This window comes from Dendropsophus ebraccatus, chromosome 13 (genome assembly GCF_027789765.1).
Source record: "Dendropsophus ebraccatus isolate aDenEbr1 chromosome 13, aDenEbr1.pat, whole genome shotgun sequence".
Lineage (NCBI taxonomy): Eukaryota > Metazoa > Chordata > Amphibia > Anura > Hylidae > Dendropsophus > Dendropsophus ebraccatus.
Window position 1 is genome coordinate 7,937,603 of NC_091466.1, and position 27,556 is coordinate 7,965,158.

At 49.7% G+C, this 27,556-nt stretch overlaps 1 protein-coding gene across 2 annotated transcripts in view; it reads left to right on the top strand.

Annotated features, from left to right (window-relative positions):
* The window catches only part of ANKRD35 (ankyrin repeat domain 35), a 48,078-nt gene that overhangs the window by 14,519 nt on the left and 6,003 nt on the right, over positions 1-27,556 (top strand). Inside the window, exons 1-8 of one of the 2 annotated variants that reach the window (XM_069950170.1) lie at positions 5,481-5,635; positions 20,520-20,650; positions 23,164-23,252; positions 23,649-23,713; positions 24,150-24,207; positions 24,293-24,366; positions 26,368-26,474; positions 26,579-26,763. In XM_069950170.1, the coding sequence (XP_069806271.1) occupies positions 5,597-5,635; positions 20,520-20,650; positions 23,164-23,252; positions 23,649-23,713; positions 24,150-24,207; positions 24,293-24,366; positions 26,368-26,474; positions 26,579-26,763 (748 nt within the window). In that variant the 5' untranslated portion in view covers positions 5,481-5,596. Of the gene's footprint in view, positions 1-5,480; positions 5,636-20,519; positions 20,651-23,163; positions 23,253-23,648; positions 23,714-24,149; positions 24,208-24,292; positions 24,367-26,367; positions 26,475-26,578; positions 26,764-27,556 lie in introns of those variants that run through there. The other variant, XM_069950169.1, reaches the window with a different exon arrangement.

Here is a 27,556-nt window from a genome sequence, read left to right on the forward strand (position 1 = left end):
AACATCGCTCTATCCTCTCTACCTTCTGATACATAATGATATATCCTGCAGAGTATCACACCCCTGACCTCGTAACAAACCTGTAGAACATCGATCTGTCCTGTCTACCTCTTGACAGATACATACTGATATATCCTGCAGATTATTACACCCCTGATCTGCAGAACATCACTTTATCGTCTCTATCTCCTGACAGATACATAAAGATATTTTGTGCAGATTATTGCACCCCTGTCCTGATCTGCAGAACATTGCTGCATCCTCTCTATCTCCTGATACATAGTGATATATCTTGCAGATTAATACACCCCTGATCTGCAGAACATCGCTCTGTCTTCTATAACTATTGACAGCTACATAGGGATATATCCTGCAGAGTATTACACCCCTGACCTCTCTACAGAACATCACTCTTTACCTCCTGATATGTTGTGATATATCATGCAGATTATTACACCCTTGATCTGATCTGCAGAACATGGCTCTGTCCTCTCCACCTCCTGATACGTAGTGATATATCATGCAGATTATTACACCCTTGATCTGATCTGCAGAACATCGCTCTGTCCTCTCTGCTTCCTCATACATAGTTATATATTCTGCAGAGTATTACACCCCTGACCTCTCTGCAGAACATTGCTCTGTCCCCTCAGTAGTGGATATCCTTGTTATATGCAGAGTATCTCACATCCTGCCCCTCTGCCCTCTGACCCTGTCCAGCTTCCATATTTCCTCTCCTGTGTTGGTTTTGGTTTGGGAAGGCGACAGCTGTTTCGCCCGCCCCACCACACAGGAAGCGCTCCCCGCAGAGCATGCCCCGACCTGCACGCTCAGTTTCGGTGGATGACACCCTGTGATGGGTGTTTTTGTTTCTGGGTCTCTTTACTTTATCAAGGTAATAAAGAGTGAACCGTCCTCACCTGTCAGGCACGCCCGGCCCTGTCTGCACGAGAGAGAGTCGTGAAATCGGGGACATATGGCCGCCACATCGCCCCCAGCACGCCTGGGTTAACCCCTCACCTGCCTGTATACACCTGAGCCATATAGGCAGTTGTCTATGGTAGAAGGGTCAAACTTGCTGCCCTCCAGCTGTTGCAAAACTACAACTCCCATCATGCCTGGACAGCCTTCGGCTGTCCAGGCATGATGGGAATTGTAGTTTTGCAACAGCTGCAGGGCCCCAGGATTGACACCTGTTGTCTATGGCAACGGTCTGAAATCCGGCCTAGTTGATGACCATAACCAGGATGCCAGGAAGCCCTCTCCTGTATCCTGTATGGGTGACATGTAAAGACACATGTAGGAATGTGACTACATTATAGAGTCCAAAACGCGTCAGGTATTTATGGCTCCTTCATGCTTGGACAGGGCAGGAATCCTCTCATTTCCACCATTACCAATGTGTGGGGCACAATTCTGCCTCCGAAACGTCCATAGAAGAAAATACAGTGACCATAGTGTCCCTCGAAGAGATCAGTGGCCAAAAATACCTTTCCCTCTGATCTCACCGGATTGGTTACACTGAGTTCCAGGTGTTGTTGTCAGAGTATCTAAGCGAGGGTGTAGTCACATTGCTGCGTCACCTCTAAACGCGTCTCCTTGTGATTACGGGTAAATACGGGCTGCGGAGAGTCCGAGCATAAAACGCGTCGCCTACATTCCCAGAATAGTTTACATTTCCTTCATGCTGTGGAATAAGGTGGAAATATCTGTGAGAGGACGACGGTGAATCCATAAGGAATCAACCTCAGTAATAGGCTCTGAGTATGCAGCTGGCAGGCAGGCCTATGTGTCTCCATGGTAACAGACCATCGGTAATAGTTGTAATGGTTCTATGTATGCAGCTGGCAAGCAGGCCTATGTGTCTCCATGGTTACAGACCGTCAGTTATAGATGTGCTGGTTCTGAGTATGCAGCAGGCAGGCCTATGTGTCTCCATGGTAACAGACCGTCAGTAATAGATGTGATGGTTCTATGTATGCAGCTGGCAGGCAGGCCTATGTGTCTCCATGGTTACAGACCGTCATTTATAGATGAGATGGTTCTGTGTATGCAGCTGGCAGGCCTATGTGTCTCCATGGTTACAGACCGTCAGTAATAGATGTGATGGTTCTATGTATGCAGCTGGCAGGCAGGCCTATGTGTCTCCATGGTAACAGACTGTCAGTAGTAGATGTGATGGCACTGTGTATGCAGCTGGCAGGCCTATGTGTCTCCATGGTTACAGACTGTCAGTAATAGTTGTGATGGTTGAGTATGCAGCTGGCAGGCCTATGTGTCTCCATGGTTACAGACTGTCAGTAATAGTTGTGATGGCTGAGTATGCAGCTGGCAGGCCTATGTGTCTCCATGGTTACAGACTGTCAGTAATAGATGTGATGGTCCTATGTATGCAGCTGGCAGGCCTATGTGTCTCCATGGTTACAGACTGTCAGTAATAGATGTGATGGTTCTGTGTATGCAACTGGCAGGCAGGCCTATGTGTCTCCATGGTAACAGACCATCGGTAATAGTTGTAATGGTTCTTATGTATGCAGCTGGCAGGCAGGCCTATGTGTCTCCATGGTTACAGACTGTCAGTAATAGATGTGATGGTTCTGTGTATGCAGCTGACAGGCCTATGTGTCTCCATGGTTACAGACTGTCAGTAATAGATGTGATGGTTCTGTGTATGCAGCTGGCAGGCCTATGTGTCTCCATGGTTACAGACCAGCAATAACCCTGTGTAGTCTGCAGTCAGGTGATTCCCTTCCCTGAATGACCTACAGATAAGAAATGGCTGCCTATAATCCGCAGAACATATCCAGCGGCTGCAGTCACGTATCTGCCTCATGTAACCTTATATAAACTCCACCGCCTCATATCTGACTGACATTATCCTCCACTCACATACCTGAGCGCCCACTCCCCTCCACACTGTGACCGCCCACCCCCCTGACAGCAGCGCAGACTCACATACACATATCATACGTACTACACAGTCCTGGGGTACAGGGTGGTGACACTCGGGGTACAGGATAGTGACACTTGGGGTACAGGGTGGTGACACTCGGGGTACAGGATAGTAACACGCTGACACTTGGGGGACAGGATAGTGACACTCGGGGTACAGGATGGTGACACTTGGGGTACAGGATAGTGACACTTGGGGTGCAGGACGGTGACACTTGGGGTACAGGACGGTGACACTCGGGGTACAGGATAGTAACACGCTGACACTTGGGGGACAGGATAGTGACACTCGGGGTACAGGATAGTGACACTCTGGGTGCAGGATAGTGACACTTGGGGGACAGGATGGTGACACTTGGGGGACAGGATGGTGACACTTGGGGTGCAGGATGGTGACACTCGGGGTGCAGGATAGTGACACTCTGGGTGCAGGATAGTGACACTTGGGGGACAGGATGGTGACACTTGGGGGACAGGATGGTGACACTTGAGGTACAGGATAGTGACACTTGGGGTGCAGGGTGATGGTGACACTTGGGGTACAGGATAGTGACACTGGGGGTACAGGATAGTGACACTGGGGGTACAGGATAGTGACACTGGGGGTACAGGACGGTGACACTTGGGGTACAGGATGGTGACACTTGGGGTACAGGATAATGAGACTTGGGGTACAGGATGGTGAGACTTGGGGTGCAGGATGGTGACACTTGGGGTACAGGATGGTGACACTTGGGGTGCAGGACGGTGACACTTGGGGTGCAGGACGGTGACACTTGGGGTGCAGGATGGTGACACTTGGGGTACAGCATAGTGACACTTGTGGTACAGGATAGTGACACTTGGGGTACAGGACGGTGTCACTTGGGGTACAGGATAATGACACTTGGGGTACAGGATAATGACACTTGGGGTGCAGGATGGTGACACTTGGGGTGCAGGACGGTGACACTTGGGGTGCAGGATGGTGACACTTGGGGTGCAGGATAGTGACACTTGGGGTGCAGGATAGTGACACTTGGGGTGAAGGGTGATGGTGACACTTAGGGTGCAGGATAATGACACTTGGGGTGCAGGATGGTGACACTCGGGGTGCAGGATGGTGACACTTGGGGTGCAGGATAGTGACACTTGGGGTACAGGATAATGACACTTGGGGTGCAGGATAGTGACACTCGGGGTGCAGGATAGTGACACTTGGGGGACAGGATAGTGGCACTTGGGGGACAGGATAGTCACACGCTGACACTTGGGGTGCAGGATAGTGACACTTGGGGTGCAGGATAGTGACACTTGGGGTGCAGGGTGATGGTGATACTTGGGGTGCAGGGTGATGGTGACACTTGGGGTGCAGGATAGTGACACTTGGGGTACAGGATAATGACACTTGGGGTACAGGATAATGACACTTGGGGTGCAGGATAGTGACACTTGGGGTGCAGGATAATGACACTTGGGGTGCAGGATAGTGACTCTTGGGTGCAGGATAGTGACACTTGGGGTGCAGGGTGATGGTGACACTTGGGGTGCAGGGTGATGGTGACACTTGGGGTGCAGGATAGTGACACTTGGGGTGCAGGGTGATGACACTTGGGGTACAGGATAGAGACACTTGGGGTGCAGGATAATGACACTTGGGGTGCAGGGTGATGGTGACACTTGGGGTACAGGATGGTGACACTTGGGGTGCAGGGTGATGGTGACACTTGGGGTGCAGGATAGTGACACTTGGGGTGCAGGATAGTGACTCTTGGGGTGCAGGATAGTGACACTTGGGGTGCAGGGTGATGGTGACACTTGGGGTGCAGGGTGATGGTGACACTTGGGGTGCAGGATAGTGACACTTGGGGTGCAGGATAGTGACACTTGGGGTGCAAGGTGATGGTGACACTTGGGGTACAGGATGGTGACACTTGGGGTGCAGGGTGATGGTGACACTTGGGGTGCAGGATAGTGACACTTGGGGTGCAGGATAGTGACACTTGGGGTGCAGGGTGATGGTGACACTTGGGGTGCAGGATAGTGACACTTGGGGTGCAGGGTGATGGTGACACTTGGGGTACAGGATAGTGACACTTGGGGTGCAGGGTGATGGTGACACTTGGGGTGCAGGATAGTGACACTTGGGGTACAGGATAGTGACACTTGGGGTGCAGGATAGTGACACTTGGGGTGCAGGGTGATGGTGACACTTGGGGTGCAGGATAGTGACACTTGGGGTACAGGGTGATGGTGACACTTGGGGTGCAGGATAGTGACACTTGGGGTACAGGGTGATGGTGACACTTGGGGTGCAGGGTGATGACACTTGGGGTACAGGATAGTGACACTTGGGGTGCAGGATAGTGACACTTGGGGTGCAGGATAGTGACACTTGGGGTGCAGGGTGATGGTGACACTTGGGGTGCAGGGTGATGGTGACACTTGGGGTACAGTGTGTGACTCCCCGGTAGCTGTAGTAGTAGCAGCGATGCTCCGGCGCTGGAGGTGTTAATCTGGGGGCGTGTCTGTGTGCCGCTGAGGCCCCGCCCCTCTCCTCTCGCTGTCAGTGTTGCCGCTCGGTCCCGGTCGCACCGTCAGGATGAGCTCCTAGCCGCCGCCGCCGCCTCCTCCTCCCGGGAATCTCCGCACTCTCCTCCGCACCATGAAGAAGATCTTCTCGTGCTCCACCTCGCAGTTCCCTGTAAGTGCCGGTAACTCCGGGGACGGTCCGGGACAGTGCGCTGTGAGCCTCCTGCGGGCTTGTAGAGCACGGTACATGGGGGGGCGGTGTGAGGGGTTAACCTGTTCCATGCTGGGTGAGTGTAGAGATGTAGCAGAGCTGGGCTCAGGGTCACTGTATGTGTGGTGTTATGTGTAGTGTTATGTGTAGTGTTATGTGTGGTGTTATGTGTAGTGTTATGTGTGGTGTTATGTGTGGTGTTATGTGTGGTGTTATGTGTAGTGTTATGTGTGGTGTTATGTGTGGTGTTATGTGTAGTGTTATGTGTAGTGTTATGTGTGGTGTTATGTGTGGTGTTATGTGTGGTGTTATGTGTGGTGTTATGTGTGGTGTTATGTGTGGTGTTATGTGTGGTGTTATGTGTTATGTGTGGTGTTATGTGTGGTGTTATGTGTTATGTGTGGTGTTATGTGTAGTGTCATGTGTGGTGTTATGTGTGGTGTTATGTGTGGTGTTATGTGTGGTGTTATGTGTGGTGTTATGTGTAGTGTTATGTGTAGTGTCATGTGTGGTGTCATGTGTGGTGTCATGTGTGGTGTCATGTGTGGTGTTATGTGTGGTGTTATGTGTGGTGTTATGTGTGGTGTTATGTGTGGTGTTATGTGTGGTGTTATGTGTAGTGTTATTGTAGTGTTATGTGTGGTGTTATGTGTGGTGTTATTGTAGTGTTATGTGTGGTGTTATGTGTGGTGTTATGTGTGGTGTTATGTGTAGTGTTATGTGTGGTGTTATGTGTGGTGTTATGTGTGGTGTTATGTGTGGTGTTATGTGTGGTGTTATGTGTGGTGTTATGTGTAGTGTTATGTGTAGTGTTATGTGTGGTGTTATTGTAGTGTTATGTGTGGTGTTATGTGTGGTGTTATGTGTGGTGTTACCCCAGCTGTGCGCCATGTGTCCTGCGGCCGGGAGAGAGGAATGGTGGAGACAGCCGCTATATACTACACCGGGCCGGTATTATAGGAGTATATCCCTGTATATAGGGGCGGTATTATAGGAGTATATCCCTGTATATAGGGGCAGTATTATAGGAGTATATCCCTGTATATAGGGGCAGTATTATAGGAGTATATCCCTGTATATAGGGGCGGTATTATAGTAGTTATATCCCTGTATATAGGAGCAGTATTATAGTAGTTATATCCCTGTATATAGGAGCAGTATTATAGTAGTTATATCCCTGTATATAGGAGCAGTATTATAGTAGTTATATCCCTGTATATAGGGGCGGTATTATAGTAGTTATATTCTTGTATATAGGAGCAGTATTATAGTAGTTATATTCCTGTATATAGGAGCAGTATTATAGTAGTTATATTCCTGTATATAGGAGCAGTATTATAGTAGTAATATTCCTGTATATAGGAGCAGTATTATAGTAGTAATATTCCTGTATATAGGAGCAGTATTATAGTAGTTATATCCCTGTATATAGGAGCAGTATTATAGTAGTTATATTCTTGTATATAGGAGCAGTATTATAGTAGTTATATCCCTGTATATAGGAGCAGTATTATAGTAGTTATATTCCTGTATATAGGAGCAGTATTATAGTAGTTATATTCCTGTATATAGGAGCAGTATTATAGTAGTTATATCCCTGTATATAGAAGCAGTATTATAGTAGTTATATCCCTGTATATAGGGGCAGTATTATAGTAGTTATATCCCTGTATATAGGAGCAGTATTATAGTAGTTATATTCCTGTATATAGGGGCAGTATTATAGTAGTTATATTCTTGTATATAGGGAGCAGTATTATAGTAGTTATATTCTTGTATATAGGAGCAGTATTATAGTAGTTATATTCCTGTATATAGGAGCAGTATTATAGTAGTTATATCCCTGTATATAGGGGGCAGTATTATAGTAGTTATACGAACTGGAGAGAATGGAACCGCTGCACATCCCATCTATGGCTGATACTAATGCCGCTAGGCCTATATTAAAAATCAACACCAGAGTGTCTGTATATGAATTGATCAAGCCATATTGCCCCGTGTACCACCGCGCAGGTCCTCTGGTCCACACGGGTCCCTACGCTAACTCCACACCGTGTCGGACAGCGACCGCCAACCCCGCAAAGCGTGCACATGCAGGGAAGGGAGGCCATGGAACGGCCCTGCAACCCCAATGTCACAGGACCAGACCCAAAAAGCCCCACCAAAACCCAGCCAGCACCACCGGCGGGGAAGGCTGCCGCCAAATGACACAAGTATGGATATGGTATTACACTTACCATTGCTGCTCTCACAGAATGGGGAAGACATAGGGTCCAGACATGTGAGCACAGGCATATCCTGCTAATTTTGGTCATGTGGGTCTTATAAAGGAGTGCTAGCTGTTCAGAGAGGGAGAATTGTAAAACACGAACTGGAGAGAATGGAGCCGCTGCACATCCCATCTATGGCTGATACTAATGCCGCTAGGCCTATATTAAAAATCAACACCAGAGTGTCTGTATATGAATTGATCAAGCCATATTGCCCCGTGTACCACCGCGCAGGTACTCTTTTTCTTCCCTGAACCGCATTATAGTAGTTATATTCCTGTATATAGGGGGCAGTATTATAGTAGTTATATTCCTGTATATAGGAGCAGTATTATAGTAGTTATATTTCTGTATATAGGGGCAGTATTATAGTAGTATATCCCTGTATATAGGAGCAGTATTATAGTAGTTATATTCTTGTATAGGGGCAGTATTATAGTAGTTATATCCCTGTATATAGGAGGCAGTATTATAGTAGTTATAATCTTGTATATAGGAGCAGTATTATAGTAGTTATATCCCTGTATACAGTGGGCAGTATTATAGTAGTTATATCCCTGTATATAGGAGGCAGTATTATAGTAGTTATATTCTTGTATATAGGAGCAGTATTATAGTAGTTATATTCCTGTATATAGGAGGTAGTATTATAGTTGTTATACTCCTGTATATAGGAGCAGTATTATAGTAGTTATATTCCTGTATATAGGAGCAGTATTATAGTAGTTATATTCCTTAATATAGGAGCTATATTATAGTAGTTATATTCCTGTATATAGGGGCGGTATTATAGTAGTTATATTCCTGTATATAGGAGCAGTATTATAGTAGTTATATCCCTGTATATAGGAGCAGTATTATAGTTGTTATATTCCTGTATATAGGAGCAGTATTATAGTAGTTATATTCTTGTATATAGGAGCAGTATTATAGTAGTTATATTCCTGTATATAGGAGCAGTATTATAGTAGTTATATTCCTTAATATAGGAGCTATATTATAGTAGTTATATTCCTGTATATAGGAGCAGTATTATAGTAGTTATATTCCTGTATATAGGAGCAGTATTATAGTAGTTATATCCCTGTATATAGGGAGCAGTATTATAGTAGTTATATCCCTGTATATAGGAGCAGTATTATAGTAGTTATATCCCTGTATATAGGCGGCAGTATTATAGTAGTTATATCCCTGTATATAGGAGCAGTATTATAGTAGTTATATTCCTGTATATAGGGAGCAGTATTATAGTAGTTATATTCCTGTATATAGGAGCAGTATTATAGTAGTTATATCCCTGTATATAGGGGCAGTATTATAGTAGTTATATCCCTATATATAGGAGCAGTATTATAGTAGTTATATTCTTGTATATAGGAGGTAGTATTGTAGTTGTTATATTCCTGTATATTAGGGCTGGGCGATATGGGCCAAAATCAATATCGCGATTAATCGCACATGTAGCCGCGGTAACGATAATTATGACACGCCCCTTTTTGCAAACCACACCCACTTGCTATGAAAAACTGTCAATATCAAAAAAGTAAAAAACTCACTGAGCATGACTATACAGGGGTGGCGGACAGGGGTGTATAACTATACAGGGGACGGATAGGGGTGTATGACTATACGGGGGGGGTGGACAGGGGTGTATGACTATACAGGCGGGGGGTGGACAGGGGTGTATGACTATACAGGAGGGATAGGGGTATATGACTATACAGGGGGGATAGGGGTGTATGACTATACAGTGGGGGGGGGATGGGGGTGTATGACTATACAGGGGAGGTAGGGGTGTATGACTATACAGGGGGGACGGACAGGGGTGTATGACTATACAGGGGGGATAGGGGTGTACGACTATACAGGCGGGGTGGGCGGACAGGGGTGTATGACTATACAGGCGGGGTGGGCGGGCAGGGGTGTATGACTATACAGGGGGGACGGACAGGGGTGTATGACTATACAGGGGGGGGGGACAGGGGTGTATGACTATACAGGGGGGACGGACAGGGGTGTATGACTATACAGGGGGGGGACAGGGGTGTATGACTATATGGGGGGCGGACAGGGGCGTATGACTATACAGGGGGGGGCAGACAGGGGTGTATGACTATACAGGGGGGGACAGGGGTGTATGACTATACAGGGGGGGGGACAGGGGTGTATGACTATACAGGGGGGACGGACAGGGGTGTATGACTATACAGGGGGGGACAGGGGTGTATGACTATATGGGGGGCGGACAGGGGCGTATGACTATACAGGGGGGGGCAGACAGGGGTGTATGACTATACAGGGGGGGACAGGGGTGTATGACTATACAGGGGGGGGGGACAGGGGTGTATGACTATACAGCGGGGGGGGGGGACAGGGGTGTATGACTATACAGAGGGGGGACAGGGGTGTATGACTATACGGGGGGGGCGGACAGGGGTGTATGACTATACGGGGGGGGGCGGACAGGGGTGTATGACTATATGGGGGGCGGACAGGGGTGTATGACTATACAGGGGGGGGCAGACAGGGGTATATGACTATACAAGGCGGCGGATAGGGGTGTATTACTATACAGGGAAATGTAGTTCCCTTAGTAACAGTACAGGGCTGTAGCATAGGAGGAATGAATGGGCTGCAGCAGGATGTCTCCTATAACTTATCCTGCCTGCTGCAGCCCATTCATTCCTCCTATGCTACACTCCTGTACTGTTACTAAGGGAAGTACAGGACAGCCGCCCCCAAATGCTGCTCCTCCAGCCCTGACACGCCGGCGTCCCTGCACACACAGGAAAACATGGGCAGTGTTCGCCGGCCGGGTGTGTGGGGGAGGAGCCTCGGAGGGGAGAGGTGGGGGGCCTCGGACAGGACGGGACCAGTGGGGGGCATCGGACGGGACTGGACCGCTGGGGGTGGGGTGGTATCGGACAGGTGAGGAGCCTCAGACGGGACCGGACGGGTAAGGAGGGCGGGCGCTTGGACGGGACTTGCGGGGGGCGGGGCCTTCTTACACTGCTGCTCCTCCACCACCTCCCGCTCTGATATTAGCGCCCCTGCACATAATGTACAGCGCTAATGCCAGGCGGCGTGCGTGTGTGCGGGGGGCGCGCTCACAGGATGGGCGCAGTGAGGGGGCACTCTAACAGGGAGATAGAAAGCAAAAATACCGCAGATACCGTCCTGGCTAAGTTGAGGTCGGTTAACCGACGCCAGTGACGGTATCGGTATTTTTGCGGTATACCGCCCAGCCCTACTGTATATAGGAGGTAGTATTATAGTTGTTATACTCCTGTATATAGGAGCAGTATTATAGTAGTTATATTCCTTAATATAGGAGCTATATTATAGTAGTTATATCCCTGTATATAGGAGCAGTATTATAGTAGTTATATCCCTGTATATAGGGGGCAGTATTATAGTAGTTATATTCTTGTATATAGGAGGTAGTATTATAGTAGTTATATTCCTGTATATAGGAGGTAGTATTATAGTTGTTATATTCCTGTATATAGGAGGTAGTATTATAGTTGTTATATCCCTGTATATAGGAGCAGTATTATAGTAGTTATATTCTTGTATATAGGACCAGTATTATAGTAGTTATATACCTGTATATAGGAGCAGTATTATAGTTGTTATACTCCTGTATATAGGAGGCAGTATTATAGTTGTTATATTCCTGTATATAGGGAGCAGTATTATAGTAGTTATATTCTTGTATATAGGAGCAGTATTATAGTTGTTATATCCCTGTATATAGGAGCAGTATTATAGTAGTTATATTCTTGTATATAGGACCAGTATTATAGTAGTTATATACCTGTATATAGGAGCAGTATTATAGTTGTTATACTCCTGTATATAGGAGGCAGTATTATAGTTGTTATATTCCTGTATATAGGAGGTAGTATTATAGTTGTTATATTCCTGTATATAGGAGCAGTATTAGTCCTGATGAGTGTGTACTATGTTGCACAGATATAGTAGTGATCAGTCCGGGTTGGTGTTGCGGCGGTCTCCTGTGATCTGTATCCAGCTTTGTCCTCTCCCTCTTCCTCTCCTCAGGCCGCTGTACACATTAGCCATCATGTCATCTCGCCCTCTTGCCCCGGTGACAGTAATTAGAGGCTGCGTTCAGTAATTTCTGGCGCCAAAAGCTTCTTACAGGTGAATGGACACATGAGACTCCAGCGGCCGTTCTCTCACGGCTCCTGCAGACGCTGCTCTCTGAGAACTGGCGGCCAGATCATTCCTGGAATAGTCCTGACATGTCAGTGCGGATTACAGCCAGGGATTGGCGGAGTCTCTATGGTGGGAGGTGTTACTGAACAGGTGAAGTAGTGATAAATGCCACCCCACCTGTGTGCCACCCCCGGGGATACTCTCCTCGCCATGGGCCTGGGCAGTCACATCACTCATTTAAAGGGATTGTACACATTTACGTGTGATATGTGTCTGGTAACAGGGCAGCAGTGATCAGCTAGTTGTGTCTGGTAACAGGGCAGCAGTGATCAACTAGTCCTGTCTGGTCATAGGGAGCAGTGATCAGCTAGTTGGGTCTGGTCATAGGGAGCAGTGATCAGCTAGTTGGGTCTGGTCATAGGGAGCAGTGATCAGCTGGTCGTGTCTGGTCATAGGAACCAGTGATCAGCTGGTCGGGTCTTGTCACATGGAGCAGTGATCAGCTAGTCAGGTCTGGTGACAGGGAGCAGTGATCAGCTAGTCAGGTCTGGTGACAGGGAGCAGTGATCAGCTAGTTGTGTCTGGTCACAGGGAGCAGTGATCAGCTAGTTGTGTCTGGTCACAGGGAGCAGTGATCAGCTAGTCGTGTCTGGTCACAGGGAGCAGTGATCAGCTAGTCGTGTCTGGTCACATAGAGCAGTGATCAGCTAGTCGGGTCTGGTCACATAGAGCAGTGATCAGATGGTCGGGTCTGGTCACAGGGAGCAGTGATCAGCTAGTCGTGTCTGGTCACATAGAGCAGTGATCAGCTAGTCGGGTCTGGTCACATAGAGCAGTGATCAGCTAGTCGGGTCTGGTCACATAGAGCAGTGATCAGATGGTCGTGTCTGGTCACAGGGAGCAGTGATCAGCTAGTTGTGTCTGGTCACAGGGAGCAGTGATCAGCTAGTTGTGTCTGGTCACAGGGAGCAGTGATCAGCTAGTCGTGTCTGGTCACAGGGAGCAGTGATCAGCTAGTCGTGTCTGGTCACAGGGAGCAGTGATCAGCTAGTCGTGTCTGGTCACAGGGAGCAGTGATCAGCTAGTCGTGTCTGGTCACATGGAGCAGTGATCAGCTAGTCGGGTCTGGTCACAGGGAGCAGTGATCAGCTAGTTGTGTCTGGTCACAGGGAGCAGTGATCAGCTAGTTGTGTCTGGTCACAGGGAGCAGTGATCAGCTAGTCGTGTCTGGTCACAGGGAGCAGTGATCAGCTAGGCGTGTCTGGTCACAGGGAGCAGTGATCAGCTAGGCGTGTCTGGTCACAGGGAGCAGTGATCAGCTAGTTGTGTCTGGTCACAGGGAGCAGTGATCAGCTAGTTGTGTCTGGTCACAGGGAGCAGTGATCAGCTAGTTGTGTCTGGTCACAGGGAGCAGTGATCAGCTAGTCATGTCTGGTCACAGGGAGCAGTGATCAGCTAGTCGTGTCTGGTCACATAGAGCAGTGATCAGCTAGTCGTGTCTGGTCACAGGGAGCAGTAATCAGCTAGTTGTGTCTGGTCACAGGGAGCAGTGATCAGCTAGTCGTGTCTGGTCACAGGGAGCAGTGATCAGCTAGTCGTGTCTGGTCACAGGGAGCAGTGATCAGCTAGTCGTGTCTGGTCACAGGGAGCAGTGATCAGCTGGTTGGGTCTTGTCACAGGGAGCAGCACACACATGCCAGGCGGTCCTGCGGTCAGGGTGGGTGCTGGTACAGTGTGACAGACTTGTGGTCTGTGCTCTCACATCTGGATCCCGCCTGGATCTGATCAGCGTTTGGCGGCTGCTCAGGATCAGTCACATTCCATACTGCGCTGTTTCTGCTTTAATCTTGGGGAATTACAGATTTTATTTTATCCTGTTTTGTGCCAGAACTCTGAGTTGTGGTAAGAAGAGCCGGAAGCAGTAACTATATCCGGAGTGACCACACGGCATTGTAATGGGGGGGGCTGTATACCCCCCCCCCCCCCCCACTGCTGTGCACGGATCCCGCATCATCACACTCACCCCTCTCATCCTGTATACACCCCCCCCCCCCACTGCTGTGCACGGATCCCGCATCATCACACTCACCCCTCTCATCCTGTATACCCCCCCTACACTGCTGTGCACGGATCCCGCATCATCACACTCACCCCTCTCATCCTGTATAACCCCCCCCCCCCCCCCACACTTCTGTGCACGGATCCCGCATCATCACACTCACCCCTCTCATCCTGTATACCCCCCCCCCCCCCCACACTACTGTGCACGGATCCCGCATCATCACACTCACCCCTCTCATCCTGTATACCCCCCCCCCCCCCACACTACTGTGCACGGATCCCGCATCATCACACTCACCCCTCTCATCCTGTATACCCCCCCCCCACACTACTGTGCACGGATCCCGCATCATCACACTCACCCCTCTCATCCTGTATACCCCCCCTACACTGCTGTGCACGGATCCCGCATCATCACACTCATCCCTCTCATCCTGTGTACCCCCCCACTACTGTGCACGGATCCCGCATCATCACACTCACCCCTCTCATCCTGTATACACCCCCCCCCCCCCACTGCTGTGCACGGATCCCGCATCATCACACTCACCCCTCTCATCCTGTATACCCCCCCCCCCCCCCACACTGCTGTGCACGGATCCCGCATCATCACACTCACCCCTCTCATCCTGTATACCCCCCCCCCCCACACTGCTGTGCACGGATCCCGCATCATCACACTCACCCCTCTCATCCTGTATACCCCCCCCCCCACACACTGCTGTGCACGGATCCCGCATCATCACACTCACCCCTCTCATCCTGTATCCCCCCCCCACTGCTGTGCACGGATCCCGCATCATCACACTCACCCCTCTCATCCTGTATACCACCACCACCACCACTGCTGTGCACGGATCCCGCATCATCACACTCACCCCTCTCATCCTGTATACCCCCCCCCCCCACACACACACACTGCTGTGCACGGATCCCGCATCATCACACTCACCCCTCTCATCCTGTATACCCCCCCACACTGCTGTGCACGGATCCCGCATCATCACACTCACCCCTCTCATCCTGTATACCCCCCCCCCACTGCTGTGCACGGATCCCGCATCATCACACTCAACAATCTCATCCTGTATACCCCCCCACACACACACACTGCTGTGCACGGATCCCGCATCATCACACTCACCCCTCTCATCCTGTATCCCCCCCCCCCCCCACACTGCTGTGCACGGATCCCGCATCATCACACTCATCCCTCTCATCCTGTATACCCCCCCCCCCACTGCTGTGCACGGATCCCGCATCATCACACTCACCCCTCTCATCCTGTATACCACCCCACCCCCACACTGCTGTGCACGGATCCCGCATCATCACACTCACCCCTCTCATCCTGTATCCCCCCCCCACTGCTGTGCACGGATCCCGCATCATCACACTCACCCCTCTCATCCTGTATACACCCCCCCCACTGCTGTGCACGGATCCCGCATCATCACACTCACCCCTCTCATCCTGTATACCCCCCCCACTGCTGTGCACGGATCCCGCATCATCACACTCACCCCTCTCATCCTGTATACACCCCCCCCCCCCCCCACTGCTGTGCACGGATCCCGCATCATCACACTCACCCCTCTCATCCTGTATACCACCCCCCCCCCCCCCCACACACTGCTGTGCACGGATCCCGCATCATCACACTCACCCCTCTCATCCTGTATACCCCCCCCCCCCCACTACTGTGCACGGATCCCGCATCATCACACTCACCCCTCTCATCCTGTATACCCCCCCCCCCCCCCCACTGCTGTGCACGGATCCCGCATCATCACACTCAGCCCTCTCATCCTGTATCCCCCCCCCCACACTGCTGTGCACGGATCCCGCATCATCACACTCACCCCTCTCATCCTGTATACCCCCCCCCCCACTGCTGTGCACGGATCCCGCATCATCACACTCACCCCTCTCATCCTGTATACCCCCCCCCCACTGCTGTGCACGGATCCCGCATCATCACACTCACCCCTCTCATCCTGTATACACCCCCCCCACTGCTGTGCACGGATCCCGCATCATCACACTCACCCCTCTCATCCTGCATACCCCCCCCCCCACACTGCTGTGCACGGATCCCGCATCATCACACTCACCCCTCTCATTAAGTACTTACTGTACAAGGATTATATCCTGCATGCTGCTCATTAGAAACCACCACTAAGCTGCTGATGACGGATCTTATATTTTTATTGTGATATGTTTAGTACTTTGAGATCTTCTGTAGAAAGTGTAACCGCTGAGGGAGTACCAGGGGATGGCCGGGGTGTCATAACACTTCACAGAAAGCTTCATTAAGTTGCTGTTGATGGATCTGATACTGTCTATGTTTAGAGGAGTGGACAATCCCTTTAAGTCGTGGTACAGGGAACATAACACACTGGAGGATATATAAACAGAGGTGGTGTGATGTTGCCCGTAGTGACCAGATTCTATTGTAACGTGCGGTATGATCCTCTGCGGATGGCGGCCGGTGATGGAGCTAACCTCTGACCTCGTTCCTAACCACCGCGATACAGATCAATAACTGGTAAATATTGGCTGACCGTGAAGGTTCCAGACACTGTGAGACGTATCACTCATCCTTAGATACCTCTGCTCAGTATCACAAATAATCAGCTTAGATACCCCTACTCGGTGTCACACATAGCTTAGATACCCCTGCTCAGTATCACACAGTCATCTTAAATACACCTGCTCAGTTTCACACATAGTCAGCTTAGATACCCCTGATCAGGATCACATATATTCAGCAAAGACACCCCTGCCCATTATCAGTACACCTGATAGGCTTAGGTACCCCTACTCAATATCACACATAGTTGGCTTAGATACCCCTGCTAGGATTAGATACCGCAGCACAGTATCACACATAATAGGATTAGATACAGCAGCACAGTATCGCACATAATAGGATTAGATACAGCCGCACAGTATCGCACATAATAGGATTAGATACAGTCGCACATAATAGGATTAGATACAGCCGCACAGTATCGCACATAATAGGATTAGATACAGCCGCACAGTATCGCACATAATAGGATTAGATACAGCCGCACAGTATCGCACATAATAGGATTAGATACAGCAGCACAGTATCACACATGATAGAATTAGATACAGCCGCATCTGATTGGCTGCTATCACCTATACTGTGCCATAAATCCGCGGTAGTTCGTCTTTGCGGCCGGATTCTGATGACATCATCACATTTTCTGGAGCTATTTTTGTCTTTTTTATGTTTCCTTGTAAAAGTGATGACATGTGAGTAAGATTTACTCATCCTTAGAATATGGAGCTGCCCTTTAACGTCTGCCATGTGTGCAGCCAGTGATGTCACGTCATTAGTCATAGGAAGAATGGCTATACCTTCCCTCCCGGGGATAATGGGGGCGGGGCTTCAGTCTGTGTGATGTCATCGTGTCCTGGCTGTGTGATGTCATCGTGTCCTGGCTGTGTGATGTCATCGTGTCCTGGCTGTGTGATGTCATCGTGTCCTGGCTGTGTGATGTCATCGTGTCCTGGCTGTGTGATACTATCATGTCCTGGCTGTGTGAGGTCATTGTGTCCTGGCTGTGTGAGGTAATCGTGTCCTGGCTGTGTGATACTATCATGTCCTGGCTGTGTGAGGTCATCGTGTCCTGGCTGTGTGATACTATCATGTCCTGGCTGTGTGAGGTCATTGTGTCCTGGCTGTGTGAGGTCATTGTGTCCTGGCTGTGTGAGGTCATCGTGTCCTGGCTGTGTGATACTATCATGTCCTGGCTGTGTGAGGTCATTGTGTCCTGGCTGTGTGAGGTCATTGTGTCCTGGCTGTGTGAGGTCATCCTGTCCTGGCTGTGTGAGGTCATCGTGTCCTGGCTGTGTGAGGTCATTGTGTCCTGGCTGTGTGAGGTCATTGTGTCCTGGCTGTGTGAGGTCATCCTGTCCTGGCTGTGTGAGGTCATCGTGTCCTGGCTGTGTGAGGTCATCGTGTCCTGGCTGTTGTGTTCCCCAGGTGGCAGATGTCTCTAGGATATGGCGGCCAGCCTGTACTCTGCGCAGTCTTATCTAGTCTGCAGTATATGGCGGTTATACCACCTGGGATCATGGTGTTTGTGGAGTGATAAGAGGCCGGTGTGGGCGGGGCCTGGGCGATGACATCACTACAGACAACAGGTGTCACATTGTTATCATACTGTGTATAATCTACAGGAGTGTACCCCTCCGACATAAATCATCGAGCAGGAAGTGATACTGTGCCCCTCAGCCATAGAGCAGGGAGCGGGAAGTGATACTGTGCCCCTCAGCCATAGAGCAGGGAGCGGGAAGTGATACTGTGCCCCTCAGCCATAGAGCAGGGAGCGGGAAGTGATACTGTGCCCCTCAGCCATAGAGCAGGGAGCGGGAAGTGATACTGTGCCCCTCCAACATAAAGCGGGAAGTGATACTGTGCCCCTCAGCCATAGAGCAGGGAGCTGGAAGTGATACTGTGCCCCTCAGCCATAGAGCAGGGAGCTGGAAGTGATACTGTGCCCCTCAGCCATAGAGCAGGGAGCTGGAAGTGATACTGTGCCCCTCCGACATAAAGTGGGAAGTGATACTGTGCCCCTCCAACATAAAGCGGGAAGTGATACTGTGCCCCTCAGCCATAGAGCAGGGAGCGGGAAGTGATACTGTGCCCCTCAGCCATAGAGCAGGGAGCTGGAAGTGATACTGTGCCCCTCCGACATAAAGCGGGAAGTGATACTGTGCCCCTCAGCCATAGAGCAGGGAGCTGGAAGTGATACTGTGCCCCTCCGACATAAATCATGGAGCGGGAAGTGATACTGTGCCCCTCAGCCATAGAGCAGGGAGCGGGAAGTGATACTGTGCCCCTCAGCCATACACCATGGAGCGGGAAGTGATACTGTGCCCCTCAGCCATAGAGCAGGGAGCGGGAAGTGATACTGTGCCCCTCAGCCATACACCATGGAGCGGGAAGTGATACTGTGCCCCTCAGCCATACATCATGGAGGGGAAGTGATACTGTGCCCCTCAGCCATACACCATGGAGCGGAAGTGATACTGTGCCCCTCAGCCATACACCATGGAGTGGGAAGTGATACTGTGCCCCTCAGCCATACACCATCGAGCAGGAAGTGATACTGTGCCCCTCAGCCATACACCATGGAGCGGGAAGTGATACTGTGCCCCTCAGCCATACAGCAGGGAGCAGGAAGTGATACTGTGCCCCTTAGCCATACAGCAGGGAGCAGGAAGTGATACTGTGCCCCTCAGCCATACAGCAGGGAGCAGGAAGTGATACTGTGCCCCTCAGCCATACACCATGGAGCAGGAAGTGATACTGTGCCCCTCAGCCATACACCATGGAGTGGGAAGTGATACTGTGCCCCTCAGATGTCAGGATGTGTGTGTGTGTGAGACTGTGTGTGTGTGACCATATCAGGATGTGTGTGTGACCATGTCAGGATGTGTGTGTGTGTGTGTGTGACCATCTCAGGATGTGTGTGTGTGTGTGTGTGACCATCTCAGGATGTGTGTGTGTGTGTGTGTGTGTGTGTGTGACCGACCATCTATGGGTGTGTGTGTGTGTGTTTGACCATGTCAGGATGTGTGTGTGTGTGTGTGTGTGTGTGTGTGTGACCATCTCAGGATGTGTGTGTGTGTGTGTGTGACCATGTCAGGATGTGTGTGTGTGTGTGTGACCATCTCAGGATGTGTGTGTGTGTGTGTGTGTGACCATGTCAGGATGTGTGTGTGTGTGTGTGTGACTCAGGATGTGTGTGTGTGTGTGTGTGACTCAGGATGTGTGTGTGTGTGTGACCATCTCAGGATGTGTGTGTGTGTGTGACCATCTCAGGATGTGTGTGTGTGTGTGACTCAGGATATGTGTGTGTGTGTGTGACCATCTCAGGATGTGTGTGTGTGTGTGTGTGTGACTCAGGATATGTGTGTGTGTGTGTGTGACTCAGGATATGTGTGTGTGTGTGTGTGTGTGTGTGTGACCATCTCAGGATGTGTGTGTGTGTGTGACCATCTCAGGATGTGTGTGTGTGTGTGACCATCTCAGGATGTGTGTGTGTGTGACCATCTCAGGATGTGTGTGTGTGTGTGTGTGTGTGACCATCTCAGGATGTGTGTGTGTGTGTGTGTGTGTGTGTGTGTGTGACCATCTCAGGATGTGTGTGTGTGTGTGTGTGTGTGACCATCTCAGGATGTGTGTGTGTGTGTGTGTGTGTGTGTGTGTGTGAGACTCAGGATATGTGTGTGTGTGTGTGTGTGCGCGACCATCTCAGGATGTACATGTTATTATCCTCCTCCTCCTCCTACAGGTGGACAAGTGGAACAGACATGACCAGAAGTTTATGGAAGCCGTGGAAAAGGGGGACGCCAAGAAAGTCTCTTCCCTCCTGGCCAAGAAGCAGATCAGGGCGACCAAGACCGGGCCCGGCGGACAGTCCGCGTAAGTCCTCACAGTCATCGCTGACAAAGGGTTAGATACAGGGGCTGAGCACATGATAGGTAATATTACACATAGAATCAAACATAATTGATCAGATACAGTATCTCAGCAGACAGTATCACACATGCTAAAATGAGATACTCAGGCCAGCAGACAGTATCACACATGATAGGATGAGATACACCGTCCAGCAGACAGTATCACACATGATAGGATGAGATACACCATCCAGCAGACAGTATCACACATGATAGGATGAGATACACCGTTCAGCAGACAGTATCACACATGATAGGATGAGATACACCATCCAGCAGACAGTATCACACATGATAGGATGAGATACTCAGGCCAGCAAAAAAAGGGAAATTTTGGCAGCACATCTATGACTCTGTTCACACTGCAGGTTGCACGCTGCTTGTGGCTTAAGTACAGACAAAAAAACAAAAGGTGCAACAGCACGGTAAGCCCTTACACTTGTGGGTTGCTGTTGCACCTTTTGTTTTTTGTCTATACTCAGGCCAGCAGACAGTATCACACATGATAAAATGAGATACTCAGGCCAGCAGAAAGTATCACATGACTGGCTGAGATACACAGGCCCAGCAGACAGTATCACACATGATAAAATGAGATACTCAGGCCAGCAGAAAGTATCACATGACTGGCTGAGATACACAGGCCCAGCAGACAGTATCACACATGATAAAATGAGATACTCAGGCCAGCAGAAAGTATCACATGACTGGCTGAGATACACAGGCCCAGCAGACAGTATCACACATGATAAAATGAGATACTCAGGCCAGCAGACAGCATGGCAATAGGCGTAGATACACAGCTTGGCTTCATTCTGCCCCTGGAGATTATGCATGTAGTAGAGATGATAATGGGTGACATGTGATGGGTGACGGGTGACATGTGATGGTCGCCACATGACGCAGTGTTATCAGCGGCTGCTTCTCCTCCATCTTTAGCCATATTTCTCCTTTATATACAGGTATACAGCTGTGCGGGGCGGGTGACATCACCAGGCTATATGTGATGGGATCTGGGATGTGATGGCTGCGGGTGGCGCTATAGCTATGGCACCCAGTGCTGTAATGCTGTAATCTCTGTACCATCTGTGTACAGTCACCATGCTGGGGCTTCCTGACACCCTGCAGATTCCTCTGCCATCTCCATGGAAACGGTTTCCAGTCATAAATAACATCGGCCATTTTGTCCTCATGACATATTTGTGGTAGATGAGCAAAATCTGTAACCACAGGGTGGAAGCAGCAGATATGAAACGCCAGGGGCGCTTAAAGGGACACACACCCAAATGTATCACATAACATACAGAGGCGGATTAGTAATGTCTGCCATCACTGACACTGTCCTCCATGTGTGGATTAGTAATGTCTGCCATCACTGACACTGTCCTCCATGTGTGGATTAGTAATGTCTGCTATCACTGACACTGTCCTCCATGTGTGGATTAGTAATGTCTGCCATCACTGACACTGTCCCCTCGTGTGGATTAGTAATGTCTGCCATCACTGACACTGTCCCCTCGTGTGGATTAGTAATGTCTGCCATCACTGACACTGTCCCCCATGTGTGGATTAGTAATGTCTGCCATCACTGACACTGTCCCCTCGTGTGGATTAGTAATGTCTGCCATCACTGACACTGTCCCCTCGTGTGGATTAGTAATGTCTGCCATCACTGACACTGTCCCCCATGTGTGGATTAGTAATGTCTGCCATCACTGACACTGTCCACCATGTGTGGATTAGTAATGTCTGCTATCACTGACACTGTCCCCTCGTGTGGATTAGTAATGTCTGCCATCACTGACACTGTCCCCTCGTGTGGATTAGTAATGTCTGCCATCACTGACACTGTCCCCCATGTGTGGATTAGTAATGTCTGCCATCACTGACACTGTCCCCTCGTGTGGATTAGTAATGTCTGCCATCACTGACACTGTCCCCTCGTGTGGATTAGTAATGTCTGCCATCACTGACACTGTCCCCCATGTGTGGATTAGTAATGTCTGCCATCACTGACACTGTCCACCATGTGTGGATTAGTAATGTCTGCTATCACTGACACTGTCCACCATGTGTGGATTAGTAATGTCTGCCATCACTGACACTGTCCTCCATGTGTGGATTAGTAATGTCTGCCATCACTGACACTGTCCTCCATGTGTGGATTAGTAATGTCTGCCCTCACTGACACTGTCCTCCATGTGTGGATTAGTAATGTCTGCCATCACTGACACTGTCCCCTCATGTGTGGATTAGTAATGTCTGCCATCACTGACACTGTCCTCCATGTGTGGATTAGTAATGTCTGCCATCACTGACACTGTCCCCCATGTGTGGATTAGTAATGTCTGCTATCACTGACACTGTCCTCCATGTGTGCATTAGTAATGTCTGCTATCACTGACACTGTCCACCATGTGTGGATTAGTAATGTCTGCCATCACTGCCATCGTCTTCTTCTCTTTTCTCTTGCAGGTTCCATCTTGCTGCCTCCAGGGGACTCGTGGACTGTATCAGTGTCATCTTATCCCACAAAGTAGAAATCAACGCCAAAACTGATGATGGTAACTGTCCATGTGTCACAGTGATATGTGTCCCCTAGTCCTTCTCTATGTCATTGTGATATGTGTCCCCCATCTCTCCATGTGTAGCAGTGATGTGTCCCCCATCTCTCCATGTGTAGCAGTGATGTGTCCCCCATCTCTCCATGTGTAGCAGTGATGTGTCCCCCATCTCTCCATGTGTAGCAGTGATATGTGTCCCCCATCTCTCCATGTGTAGCAGTGATATGTGTCCCCCATCTCTCCATGTGTCACAGTGATATGTGTCCACTAGTCCTTCTCTGTGTCACAGTGATATATGTCCCCTAATCTTTCTTTGTCCCCCCATCTCCTTTGTGCCACACTCATTCCTGCCCCCCTGGTTCCTCTGATATACATGGTGTTTCATCTCTTCTGCAGGTTGCACCGCTTTGCACTTGGCCTCCAGTAATTGTCACCCGGAGTGTGTGAGGCTTCTGCTGCAGGTAAGTCACCGCCATCAGTCCTCCATGTGATGGAGCACATCTACATCTCCTTCTATATCACCGCCATCAGTCCTCCGTGTGATGGGCACATCTACATCTCCTTCTATGTCACCGCCATCAGTCCTCCGTGTGATGGGGGCACATCTACATCTCCTTCTATATCACCGCCATCAGTCCTCCGTGTGATGGGGGTAATCTACATCTCCTTCTATATCACCGCCATCAGTCCTCCGTGTGATGGAGCACATCTACATCTCCTTCTATATCACCACCATCAGTCCTCCGTGTGATGGGCACATCTACATCTCCTCCTATATCACCGCCATCAGTCCACCATTCTCTATGACCGCCATCAGTCCACCATTCTCTATCACCGCCATGTCTACAGCTACAGTCAGGATTATTATTATTATATGTTGTTGGTTTATTCTTCCAGCATGGAGCCCATGAAGATTCCATAGATTTCCACAGCCGGACGCCATTACACTGTGCCGGTGAGTCTCCCTCATGTTATTTGTATTATTGCATCTTTTATTGTATTGTTACTGACTGGGCTGTGTCTCCTGTTACGTCCTGCAGCCACCTCAGGATGCGTCTCCAGTGTTCTCCTCCTCTGTGACGCAGAAGACACTCTTATGGATGCTGCTGATGATGTGAGTCCATCTCTCAGTCACGCCATGTATAGCTGCCGCCTCAGTGTCAGTCCATCTCTTATTCATGTCTCTTCATCAGTGTCTGTCCGTCTCTTGGACACGTCTCTTCAGTGTCAGTCCATCTCTCGGTAATGTCATGTATAGACGTCTCTTCAGTGTCAGTCCATCTCTCGGTCACATCAAGTGTAGCCGTCTCTTCAGTGTCAGCCCATCTCTCGGTCACATCAAGTGTAGCCGTCTCTTCAGTGTCAGCCCATCTCTCCTTCATGTGTAGCTGTCTCTTCAGTGTCAGCCCATCTCTCGTTCATGTGTAGCTGTCTCTTCAGTGTCAGCCCATCTCTCCTTCATGTGTAGCTGTCTCTTCAGTGTCAGCCCATCTCTCGTTCATGTGTAGCTGTCTCTTCAGTGTCAGCCCATCTCTCCTTCATTTGTAGCTGTCTCTTCAGTGTCAGCCCATCTCTCCTTCATGTGTAGCCGTCTCTTCAGTGTTAGCCCATCTCTCCTTCATGTGTAGCTGTCTCTTCAGTGTCAGCCCATCTCTCGTTCATGTGTAGCTGTCTCTTCAGTGTCAGGCCATCTCTCCTTCATTTGTAGCTGTCTCTTCAGTGTCAGCCCATCTCTCCTTCATTTGTAGCCGTCTCTTCAGTGTTAGCCCATCTCTCCTTCATGTGTAGCTGTCTCTTCAGTGTCAGCCCATCTCTCCTTCATGTGTAGCTGTCTCTTCAGTGTCAGCCCATCTCTCGTTCATGTGTAGCTGTCTCTTCAGTGTCAGCCCATCTCTCCTTCATTTGTAGCTGTCTCTTCAGTGTCAGCCCATCTCTCCTTCATGTGTAGCCGTCTCTTCAGTGCCATCCCATCTCTCCTTCATGTGTAGCCGTCTCTTCAGTGTCAGTCCATCTCTCGGTCGCGTCTCTTCAGTGTCAGTCCATCTCTCGATCACATCATGTGTAACTGTCTGTTTAGTGTCAGTCCATCTGTTCAGTATCAGTCCATCTCTTCAGTGTCAGTCCATCTCTCGGTCACATCATGTGTAGCTTTCTCTTCAGTGTCAGCCCATCTCTCGGTCACGTCTCTTCAGTGTCAGCCCATCTCTTGGTCACATCATGTGTAGCTTTCTCTTCAGTGTCAGCCCATCTCTCTGTCACGTCTCTTCAGTGTCAGCCCATCTCTCGGTCACGTCTCTTCAGTGTCAGCCCATCTCTCGGTCACATCTCTTCAGTGTCAGCCCATCTCACGTCTCTTCAGTGTCAGTCCATCTCTTGGTTGTGTCTCTTCAGTGTCAGTCCATCTCTCGATCACATCATGTGTAACCGTCTCTTTAGTGTCAGTCCATCTGTTCAGTGTCAGTCCATCTCTCGGTCACATCATGTGTAGCTTTCTCTTCAGTGTCAGCCCATCTCTCGGTCACGTCTCTTCAGTGTCAGCCCATCTCTCGGTCACGTCTCTTCAGTGTCAGCCCATCTCTCGGTCACATCTCTTCAGTGTCAGCCCATCTCTCGGTCACGTCTCTTCAGTGTCAGTCCATCTCTCGGTCACATCATGTGTAGCTTTCTCTTCAGTGTCAGCCCATCTCTCGGTCACGTCTCTTCAGTGTCAGCCCATCTCTCGGTCACGTCTCTTCAGTGTCAGCCCATCTCTCGGTCACGTCTCTTCAGTGTCAGCCCATCTCTCGGTCACGTCTCTTCAGTGTCAGCCCATCTCTCGGTCACGTCTCTTCAGTGTCAGCCCATCTCTCGGTCACGTCTCTTTAGTGTCCGTCCATCTCTCGGTCACGTCTCTTCAGTGTCAGTATGTAAGTTATCTGTACAGGAAATTCCAGAAGACTCCTTATCGTCTGTGCAGCAGCTGATCCCACGCCGGCAGGACTGATGTGTCGGGGGTCTGTGGGGGGTGGGTTATCCCTTGAGCTTGTGCTGGAAGGGTCAGTGCTGGAATGTGGGGGATTTTGCAGTGTTGGAAATGATACAAGACTGAAAGTTCTTTGCTTTCTATTATGTCCAGGATGGACGGACGCCGCTTATGATTGCCGCCCAACGTAACCATCCCACTGTGTGCTCTTTGCTGCTGGACCGCGGGGCTCAGGTGGACCTCTACGACCGGGACAGGAAGTAAGTTTCTTACTTCCTCCCTGTATAGAAGAACTGTGTATAGCCGAACGAGTCGTTGATCTGTATGGAGTGACACTTGTTTTTGTCCCTGTGTAAATCTCTAGGACGGCGCTGATCATGGCCTGTGAAAAGGGCAACATCCAGGCTGCAGAGACGCTGATCACTAAAGGAGCCGACCCCACACTGCGCGATAACAAAGGCTGCGACGCTCTGCATTACACCGATCTGTCCAGGGACGATTCTCTCAGGAAACTAGTCCAAGCCGCTCTGGACCGGAGGAAAAAAAATGGTGATTATATACAAAACACATCAGACACAAAAATCACCATCCACATCAATGTTTTCCACTATTCAAGACAGTAAAGACATTGATCAAGACACTTGGGCTTTGATATGGATGGTGATACAGTCGTATTTATTAATTCACTATTAAATATGAAAAATTTACCAGAATGCTTTCTTGTTAACTTATTATATCCCGCTGGTGTCTTACCAATGGGCCTGATCCCACAACTCACCGCTCCTTAGCACAGATTGACTATAACAGCAGACGACCAGCTCCAGTTCCATTGTATCTAAAAGAAACTAAAAGGCGAAACTCCAGGGGGCTAAAGAGCGAAATTGGTAACGTTGAGCAGTGGAGAAACATGGCCGGTCAGATGGATCCAGGTCTCTGTGGAGAAACATGGCCAGTCAGATAGATCCAGATCCCTGTGGAGAAACATGGTCGGTCAGATGGATCCAGGTCTCTGTGGAGAAACATGGCCGGTCAGATGGATCCAGATCTCTGTGGAGAAACATGTCCGGTCAGATGGATCCAGATCTCTGTGGAGAAACATGGCCGGTCAGATGGATCCAGATCTCTGTGGAGAAACATGGCCGGTCAGATGGATCCAGATCTCTGTGGAGAAACATGTCCGGTCAGATGGATCCAGATCTCCATGGAGAAACATATCCGGTCAGATGGATCCAGATCTCTACTGAGAAACATGGCCGGTCAGATGGATCCAGATCTCTGTGGAGAAACATGGCCGGTCAGATGGATCCAGATCTCTACTGAGAAACATGGCCGGTCAGATGGA